The sequence below is a fragment of the Aegilops tauschii genome, chromosome 5 (genome assembly GCF_002575655.3).
Source record: "Aegilops tauschii subsp. strangulata cultivar AL8/78 chromosome 5, Aet v6.0, whole genome shotgun sequence".
Lineage (NCBI taxonomy): Eukaryota > Viridiplantae > Streptophyta > Magnoliopsida > Poales > Poaceae > Aegilops > Aegilops tauschii.
The window spans coordinates 450,598,051-450,607,245 of record NC_053039.3 but is presented as its reverse complement, the minus strand read 5'-3'; the positions used below and the strand labels follow the sequence as shown (position 1 = coordinate 450,607,245).

General features: G+C 48.6%; 1 protein-coding gene across 1 annotated transcript; it reads right to left on the bottom strand.

Annotated features, from left to right (window-relative positions):
• Positions 1-5,261: 5,261 nt before the first annotated feature.
• Positions 5,262-7,972, bottom strand: LOC109771743 (chitin elicitor-binding protein). Its single transcript, XM_020330443.2, has 4 exons — positions 7,167-7,972; positions 6,038-6,155; positions 5,737-5,927; positions 5,262-5,653 (listed from the first exon to the last, which is right to left on the bottom strand). The coding sequence occupies exons 1-4, from the start codon at positions 7,834-7,836 to the stop codon at positions 5,520-5,522; spliced, it is 1,113 nt and encodes a 370-aa protein (XP_020186032.2). The 5' UTR covers positions 7,837-7,972; the 3' UTR covers positions 5,262-5,519.
• Between the last annotated feature and the right edge of the window lie 1,223 nt (positions 7,973-9,195).

Below are 9,195 nucleotides of genomic sequence, written 5' to 3'. Positions count from 1 at the left end.
CACCGTAATATTTTCTATCTTGAGAGAAGCCTCTAGTGAAACCTTGTTGGGGAACGTAGTATTTCAAAAAAAAATCCTACGATCACGCAAGATCTATCTAGGAGAAGCATAGCAACGAGCGGGGAGAGTGTGTCCACGTACCCTCATAGACCGAAAGCGGAAGCGTTTAGTAATGCGGTTGATGTAGTCGAACGTCTTCGCGATCCAACCGATCCAAGCACCGAACGTACGGCACCTCCGCGTTCAGCACACGTTCAGCTCAATGACGTCCCTTAATCTCTTGATCCAGTTGAGGCTGAGGGAGAGTTCCGTAAACACGACGGCGTGGCAATGGTGATGATGAAGTTACCGGCGCAGGGCTTCGCCTAAGCACTACGACGATATGATCGAGGTGTGTTACTATGGAGGGGGGCACCGCACACGGTTAAGAGAAACTTGTGTGTTCTGGGGTGCTCCCCTGCCCCCGTATATAAAGGAGGGGAGGAAGGGGGCAGGGGAGCACCCTAGGGCGCGCCAGGAGAGGGGAATCCTACTAGGACTCCAAGTCCTAGTAGGTTTCCACCTAAGGAAGAGGGGGAAGGGAAGGAAAGGGGGGCGCCGCCCCCTTCCCCTAGTCCAATTCGGACCCAAGGGGGGGAGGCGGCCAGCCCCTCTTGGCCCTTCCACTCTTCCCACTAAGGCGCATCGAGGCCCATTAGTTCCCCCGGGGGGTTCCGATAACCCTCCAGCACTCCGATAATTATCCGGTACCTCCCGGAACTCATCTGGTGTCCCAATAACATCGTCCAATATATCAATCTTTATGTCTCGACCATTTCGAGACTCCTCGTCATGTTCGTGATCTCATCCGGGATTCCGAACAAACTTCGGTCATCAAATCACATAACTCATAATAAATCGTCATCTTTGATTAACGAGCTAGCCAAGTAGAGGCATACTAGGGACACTTTGTTTGTCTATGTATTCACACATGTACTAAGTTTCCGGTTAATACAATTCTAGCATGAATAATAAACATTTATCATGATATAAGGAAATATAAATAACAACTTTATTATCGCCTCTAGGGCATATTTCCTTCAAACCTATGGCCCCGGGGTCTATTTTCCATCATATAAGTTTCCGATCTACTATTTTGCAATCTTTTACTTTCCGTTCCATAAACCAAAAAACCCAAAAACATTTACTTTACCTTTTGTTTAGTTTCATCTATCTCTATCAGATCTCACTTTTGCAAGTGACCGTGAAGGGATTGACAACCCCTTTATTAGGTTGGGTGCAAGTGTTTGATTGTTTGTGCGTGTATTGGTGATTTGTGCGTTGTCTCCTACTGGATTCATACCTTGGTTCTCAAACTGAGGGAAATACTTATCTCTACTTTTTTTGACTAACTACTGCAGGGCACTGCCCCATAGTCTTTTATTCAAACAAAGAAAGTCCAATACAAGTTAACTGTACAAGCTAAGCTAAAAAGGAGAAAAGTTAAAGAGTCCAAACTCACCTAAACCTACCTATGTATTACAAAGCTCAGTGAAGCTCCTCCAACCATTTTAAAAGGTGAGGTCTAATATGAGCCTTGACCCTATGAGAGAGCAGGGTTAGATCATGTACAAATTTACCACACCACGCACTAGAAGTAGCTCTTTCCCCTCTGAAGGTCCTGCCATTCCTAAGAATCCATATGTTCCAAGCAGTTGTGAAGACCACCTCAAAAAAGAAGCTTCTAGCAAATCTCTTCCTAGCCAATGTGATGCACTGATGGACATTGGAGCCACCAGACCAGTCAATCTGGAGATAGTTCCAAATTCTGGCGTTGAAGTTACAAGAAAAGAACAAGTGCAGTCTATCTTTTATCTCTACTTTGCTGCATCACCCTTTCCTCTTCAAGGAAAAAACCAACGCAAGCTCAAGAAGTATAAGAGGACTGCAAAGTCCATTGGTGATGATTTCATTGTGTACCTCGTGGATGACACACCCAGGACTATTTCAGAAGCCTATGCATCTCCTGATGCTGACTACTGGAAGGAAGCTGTCCGTAGGTAGATGGATTCCATCTTAACTAATGGAACCTGGGAAATCACTAATCATCCTTATGGGTGTAAACCTGTAGGATGTAAGTGGGTGTTCAAGCTTAGACCTGATGGTACGATTGAAAAGTACAAGGCACGGCTTGTGGCCAAGGGTTATACCCAGAAAGAAGGAGAAGACTTCTTTAACACTTACTCACCTGCGGCTAGACTAACCACTATTCGGGTGCTACTATCATTGGTTGCCTCACACGGTCTTCTCGTTCATCAAATGGACCTTAAGACGGCTTTCCTCAATGGAGAGTTGAACGAGGAAATTTACATGGATCAGCCAAATGGTTTTTTAGTACCTGGTCAGGAAGGAAAGGCGTGCAAGTTATTAAAGTCTTTATATGGCCTTAAACAAGCTCCTAAGGAGTGGCATGAGAAGTTCGGAAGAACATTAACTGCTACAGGCTTTGTTCTAAACGAAGGTGACAAGTGTGTGTACTATCGCCATGGTGGGGGCGAAGGAGTTTTCTTTTTCTGTATGTCGATGACATACTAATCTTTGGAATCAAACTTGATTTAATCAAGGAGGTTAAGGATTTCTTATCTCGCTGTTTTGAGATGAAGGATCTATGAGTAGTTGATGTTATTCCGAACATCAAGTTGTTGAGGGATGAGAATGGTGGGATTACACTGCTTATCTCACTATGTGGAAAAGGTCTTGAGTCGTTTTGGGTATACTGACTACAAGCCCTCTCCAACCCCATATGATGCTAGTGCGTTACTTCGAAAGAATCGACGGATTGCTATGATATTCTCAGATTATTGGCTCGCTTATGTATCTGGCGAGTGCCACGAGGCCTGACATCTTGTTTGTTGTGAGCAAACTGAGCCGGTTTGTGTCAAAACCGGGAGATGATCATTGGCATGCGCTTGAGAGAGTTATGAGCTATTTGAAAGGCACTGCGAGCTATGGGGTTCACTACACCGGGTATCCAAGCGTACTGGAGGGTTATAGTGACTCAAACTGGATATTTGATGCTGATGAGATTAAGGCCACAAGTGGTTATGTTTTTACACTTGGTGGCGGCGCTGTTTCCTGGAAGTCTTGCAAGCAGGCCATCTTAACGAGGTCAACTATGAAAGCAGAACTCACAACATTAGACATTGCCACTGTTGAAGCAGAGTGGCTTCATCAGCTCTTGATGGACTTACCTATGGTTGAAAAACGAATACCCCCTATCCCGATGAACTGTGATCGTTAAGATAAACAGTTCTAAGGATAATATTAAGTCCCCGAAGCATGTGAAGGGGAGATTAATATCTGTCAGAAATTGAAGAAATCCGGAGTTATTATGTTGGATTATATCCAAACTTCAAAAAACTTGGCAGATCCCTTCACAAAGGGTTTATCAGGTAATGTGATAGATAATGCTCGATGGAGATGGGTTTGAGACCCACTGTATGAGTTGTCCACAGTGGTAACCCACTCTAAGTGATCAGAGATCCCATGAAGTAGAAGTGGGAGACAAGCTGTTGGTCAGCTAAGAGGAGAGTATCCCAATATTAATAATCCCACTCCGTGAAGATGCAATATTCTCCTGATCTGCATGGCAGGTTGATAGTTATCTTATTGTATTCTGAGTGGCTTATTTTAGTAAACAGAGATGCTGTCCTGCAGAGCATCTCTTGAGGAACATACCTAAATGAATTTGACTGTTAAACGTTGCAGTGTGTGAGAATTGGGTGTTCTCTAATAAATTTCATGAAAGGCCCTGGAGTATGACGTATATGCTCCACCCGCGGGAAAACCTTGCGGCAGCCCAATATCGGTCAAGAATTTGTGTGAAACTAGTCCCGCAGAAAACTTGTAGTTCAAGGCATAGTCCACTATTCAAGTTGTGGTCTAGTGTAGCATAAAATTCTAAGTGAAAGTTCAACTTAACAGTCTCCACTAAACACCGGTATATAAACAATGTTTTGGAACTAAATGATGACATGTGCCAATGAGATTTTGTGAGGGATTGTTGAAATTTGTTAGTAGGCCTTTGGCCCAAAGCCCAATTAAAAATCTGAAATTCTCATGGCCCATTCATGCATGGCCGTGAGTGGTGTGAGTGGGACTAAAGTTTGGTTCCACCCCGGAAGTTGAATGGGAGTTGCACCTCTTCATAAGGTGAACTCTTCTAACACTTATATGAGCATGAGAAGAGGAGACCTACACGCGTGCCCCTCCTCCTCCTCACCGCGCCGCACTTGCGTTTCGGGAATAAGCCGAGTCGAGAACAAAGCTATGCACGTTATCTATATTTTTGATGCTCGGGAAAAGTAATGCGTCATTAATTAATAATTAACAGACGCGTTAATTACGGAATCGTTCCGATTCTTTTGGATCACGACTTGGGCATGGGGTTTACTCCCACGACCTACCCGGCCCGCATTATATAGTAAGACAGACGTCTACCCTAGCCGCCGTCGCATCATATGGTTTCGCACCGTTTCAGATCATTGCGCCGCCACGCAAGTCTTCTCCATCCCTCCTTCCGGCGTGCACCGTGAGAAGGGACAACAGGCCTCCTGAACCCCGCCTCACGTGATCCTTTACGGGAGAGGGACGATCAGGTTTTTGGAAGCGCACTCGCGCGACTGCTGGCAATGACGACTTCTTCCCCGACCTCGCCAACCTCTTCCTCAACGACATGGGCGACAACGCCAGTGCCAACGGTTCTGCTCCCATTGCACCGTATGTGATTTTATCCCTCTTGTTCGAGATCATGGTAGAATTCATGATTCTGGTCTATGCCTTAGATTCGGTCTGTTCATCTACTATGCTAGTCCGCATGATTAATGAAATCTGTGTTATTGCTGTCTTGATTTATTTTGTGTTTATTCGGATTAAATCTCATCATAATTTGCTCATATTTTCAACATGATGTACAATATTATATAGAGCCAGATATTGTTCTCTGAGTCTAGCATTGACTAGCCACTTATCTCCCCGAATCTAATTTCTTATGTGTCTTTAATCGCGAAGAATCCATAGTGAACGCCTTTTTAATGGCAAATTATGTTGACACAAGGATGAAAATTCCCTCTAAGAAGCATAGCAAATCATTGCCAAAAACTGAAGGAATTGCCATGCTTGCTAAAAGGAATTGCCATCCTAAAAACACGTTTAATTTGTCATGGTTAAAAGCGTGGAGTTCGGATGGTTAAAAGCCTGGAGTTCGGTTTGTAGCGAAATCCTAAAACAAAGAGGGTCCCCATTTTATAGCAAAACAGTGATAACACCAGGCCAAAACCAAGAACGCTGGAAATACTGTTCGGCACTACAAATCTGCCCCGATCTGATCTACGAGCACCTTCTAACACAGAGCGAGTGTTCCCCTAACGTCTGCCTTCTAACACATCCTGCAAACCGGAGCCGCACATGCACATGCAGCGCGTCCCAAATTACTCACAAGACAGAACTACACGTCCAGCGACAAGAATCTGAATTGCTACTCAATCACGGCGCAGAAACCCGAGGCACAGTAGAGCGACATGGAGCCCGACGATCAGCTCCGACCACCGCGCCGGCGACCCCAATCTGGACGCCAAGGAGTGGGACGGCTGCGCGGCCGGCGATATCCCAGCAGCTGCCACAACCAACAAGCCGGTGTCAATGACAATGGCATTTGTACACAACAATGAAAATGTACAGCTAATGGCTAGCGCTCACCGTTGCACACGGAGCTGGTGGTGAGGTTGGCGAGGATGGTGAACGAGGAGCTGTTCGTGTAGCCGGCGTAGGAGCACGTCGTGCTCTCGCAGGTCGAGGTCGCGGACGTCGACGTGTTCCCCAGGAACAGGTCTCCGCATTTCGCCGCCGGGCAGGAGGGTGTCAACCCTTGCGTCGGCTGGCAGTCCAGCCTGAACATTTTCAGAGCATTGCCAAGTTCAGATTTCGTCAGTTTCAGTGGCATGTACATTATGATTTAGTAGGAATGACAAGAAGCTGACTAGCCCACGAAGTTACTCACTGCCAAGTGGTGGAGCTGCAGCCGCACATGATGCAGTTGTTGGCCGTGAGGATGTAGCTCGCGTTCGGGACGCGGAGGTTGCGGTCGATGGCCGAGCTGCTAATGGCAGAAGAGCAAGCTGCACAAGTATCACGGTATGTTAAACCAGAATTCCTAAACTGAACTCTGTATGAGTAACTGTACAATTCGAAGGTATACGATGTCCCTCGCAAACAAAAAGTATATGATATGGAGAGTATTAACTTGCGGAAGCGTTACAACGTTCATGACACTATGACAGGTTAAGCTTGATGACAGCAGTTCAGTCAAATTCAGAGAGATAAAGAGCAGAAAGTAAACTGTAACGAGCATCTCAACATATACAGGCATTGTCATGAATGGGAGAACGCAAATTAACCAGGTCGCATATGTATGAACATATTGAATGACTTGCAAATTAAAAGACAGACAGATTCTTGACTGAGTCATTTGGTCCTGCTACGATAATTTAACCCGGCTAGTAGTACTACAATTCTTTTGGTCCAATTTTTTCCTCAGAGAAAGAAGATGGGTTAACCTCCTGGAATCAACCATACCATACGGGAAATGTTAACTGTTCATAACTTCAGATTCAAGTGGCAGCATATCCAAGACTCTAATCTGAACCAAGGTAGTATGATATGTGTTGCAACTTGCAAGGTAGAAAACCCCCTTTTTGCCCATCACAAGCACAACTTTTCAGGGCAAACAATCTGAAAAGCAACCTCGGGACATTGTGAAAAAGTACTACTACTCGTACTACAATCTACAAAGAGTCAAAGAGGGTCAAGAAAAGAGATAGAACTTTCAACTTTGTGTTGGCAAAGCACCTCCATGGCTCCCTCCACTTTTACCAGCAGAAAGAACCTAAAAAGAGTTCAGAAAATGTTTGATAGATGCAGCTTCACATCAGCAACCGCCATTGCATCCTATAATTTGTTGGATGCACCAATAATAAAGAACTACATATAGCACAAGCACAATGTACAATCAGTAGCAAACTATCGCAAAAAGAAGAGATATCCTAACGGTTTATCACTGAACAGAACAACACAAAAAGAGGAGGCGAAAATGCATAGCAAAAGGAGAGAGATCTTTGTGGCGGCATTACCTCGGAGCGGCACGTCGAGGACCTGGCCGGCGAGGAGGCTCTTGGCGTCGGGCATGCGGTTGAGCGCCAGTATCGTCTCCTCCGTGGTCCCGTACTCCTCCGCTATCCCGGCGACGGAGCTCCCGGCAGGCGCGACGTACGTGAGGTGCACGACGGGCTCCCCCCCGACGGGGTCGCAGCTGCAGGGCAGGGGCACCCAGAGCTCCTGCCCCACGGCGACCCGGTTGGGGTCGGACACGTTGTTGGCGGCGGCGATGTCGCGGTAGGTGACGAGCCCCGCGAAGGCGCCGCGGGCCACGGCGTCGAGCGTGTCGCCCGCGCGGACCTTGTACGTGGGCCGCTGGAAGGTGGCGCCGGCCCCGCCGGAGCAGAGGCAGGGCAGGCGGACGCGGACCGGGGACGGGGCCGGGGCGGTGGTGGGCGTGGAGGGCGGGAGGTTGTTGGAGGCGAGCAGCGCCCGGTGCGAGCGGAGCTGGAAGAGCGCGCGGACGGCCGCCAGGGTGGTGGCGTTGGGCGGGGAGTAGGAGACCAGGGCCTGGCAGGTGGATGCCCGCGGCGCCGTGGCGTTGCACGCGAACCGCGCCGCCGCGGCCGGGGTGGGGGACAGGGACAGGGACAGCGCGGCGAGGGTGAGGAGGAGGAGGGCGGGGAGGGGGCACGGGGTCGCCATTGCCGGCGTGGCGGCGATGGGAGCTAGCTCGGCTGGAGCTGGAGCTGGGGGATAGTGGGAGAGTGGGACTGTGTTGCAGCAGTGCGGGTGGTGGTGGTACAGTGGAGCAGTACGGGGCGGCGTGTGTGGATTTGTTTGGCGTGGCTGTTTAAATGTTGGGGAGGCGCAATGGCGCGGAGGTAGAGGAGGAGAGCGGTGGGGTGGCGGTGAGAGAGTCCGTGGCGTGGGGCAGTGCGCCTGCACGGCGGCACGCGGGGGCGAGGTGGGCGGTGGGGTGGTCATTGCCTGGTTTGACGGGTGATCAAACCAGGGCCGTGCGATTCTGGTCGCACGGTGTAGGCCGGCATGGGCTTGTAGCAAGTGGGCCCCGCGCGCGCGCGTCCACTGGCCGGAGCACTTGCCGCCTGTCACGCACGGTGGCAGGCAGGCGCGGCCTTTCCTCATATCGGCGTCCATTTATTGCAGTTTTCCTCCTACCCTACGTGAAAGGCCCCAAGTTTGTACACTACGCTGCGCCTTGTAGTAGTACTACGAGTAGTATTTCAAACAGGAAGTGGATCGTAAATAAAATAAATGAATTCGTAATGTTTTTTTTTTGCGGGTGAAATGAATTCGTGATGTTAATGTCCGCGTGGCACCGTGATGTTAATGTCATGCATGGGTGCACCGTGCTTGGCCTCTCCGCCACGAGCACTTGTAGCTGATCGTATGTACTCGTCAACGTTTGTTTACCAAAGGAACTCTGTGGCACCAGGGATCGACACGCACTTGGCACGGCGCATCCATGCATGGTCCTATGCAGGCCGCCCCCCAAGAACAGGCAGGACCCGTTGAAACCGGCTGTCCGTCGGGCGAGCAAAAAAGAGAGAAAGATTCGTGCCCATACGCACACGATCATACGAACCGTCCAAACCTCGAGGCCAACAACATCGATCGTACCACCGGTAAACGATACTGTAATAACAAACCCCCTTGTTTTTTACTCGTCCGACTCCATTGCTCTCACAAGCGGGCATCCATCGCATTTATATACCAAACCAATGTTTGCCTTTGTTCCGTTCCACCAAGCTCAGCTGTTCGTTTTATCAAAAAAACACACACACACACACAAAATACACGATACTCTGCACTGAACTGCACGTGATCCGTGCCAAAACAGGGGCTGTTTGGTTTGCCTCCACAGCTCTCGCTCTCAGGTTATGCTTGCTTTGGTCTTGTCAAAGAGGATGTGATGGTAAATGTACAAGTGTTGAAAGCCGGGATTCATGACCATTCCAAGGCGCAACAAGTCTGGGTGCAAATCAGAGCTATGAATCCAAGATGGTGTGAATGGCTTATCTTTCACCAGATTACCTCTGT

What these genes read in the sequence shown, in the direction of transcription:
- LOC109771743 (XM_020330443.2), bottom strand. Translation starts at nt 7,836, where the DNA reads ATGGCGACCCCGTGCCCCCTCCCCGCCCTCCTCCTCCTCACCCTCGCC. An exon ending in TGCAGCTCCACCACTTGGCA is followed by an intron (nt 5,928 to 6,037) that starts GTGAGTAACTTC and finishes GAAAATGTTCAG; the next exon opens with GCTGGACTGCCAGCCGACGC. An exon ending in CACCAGCTCCGTGTGCAACG is followed by an intron (nt 5,654 to 5,736) that starts GTGAGCGCTAGC and finishes TGGTTGTGGCAG; the next exon opens with CTGCTGGGATATCGCCGGCC.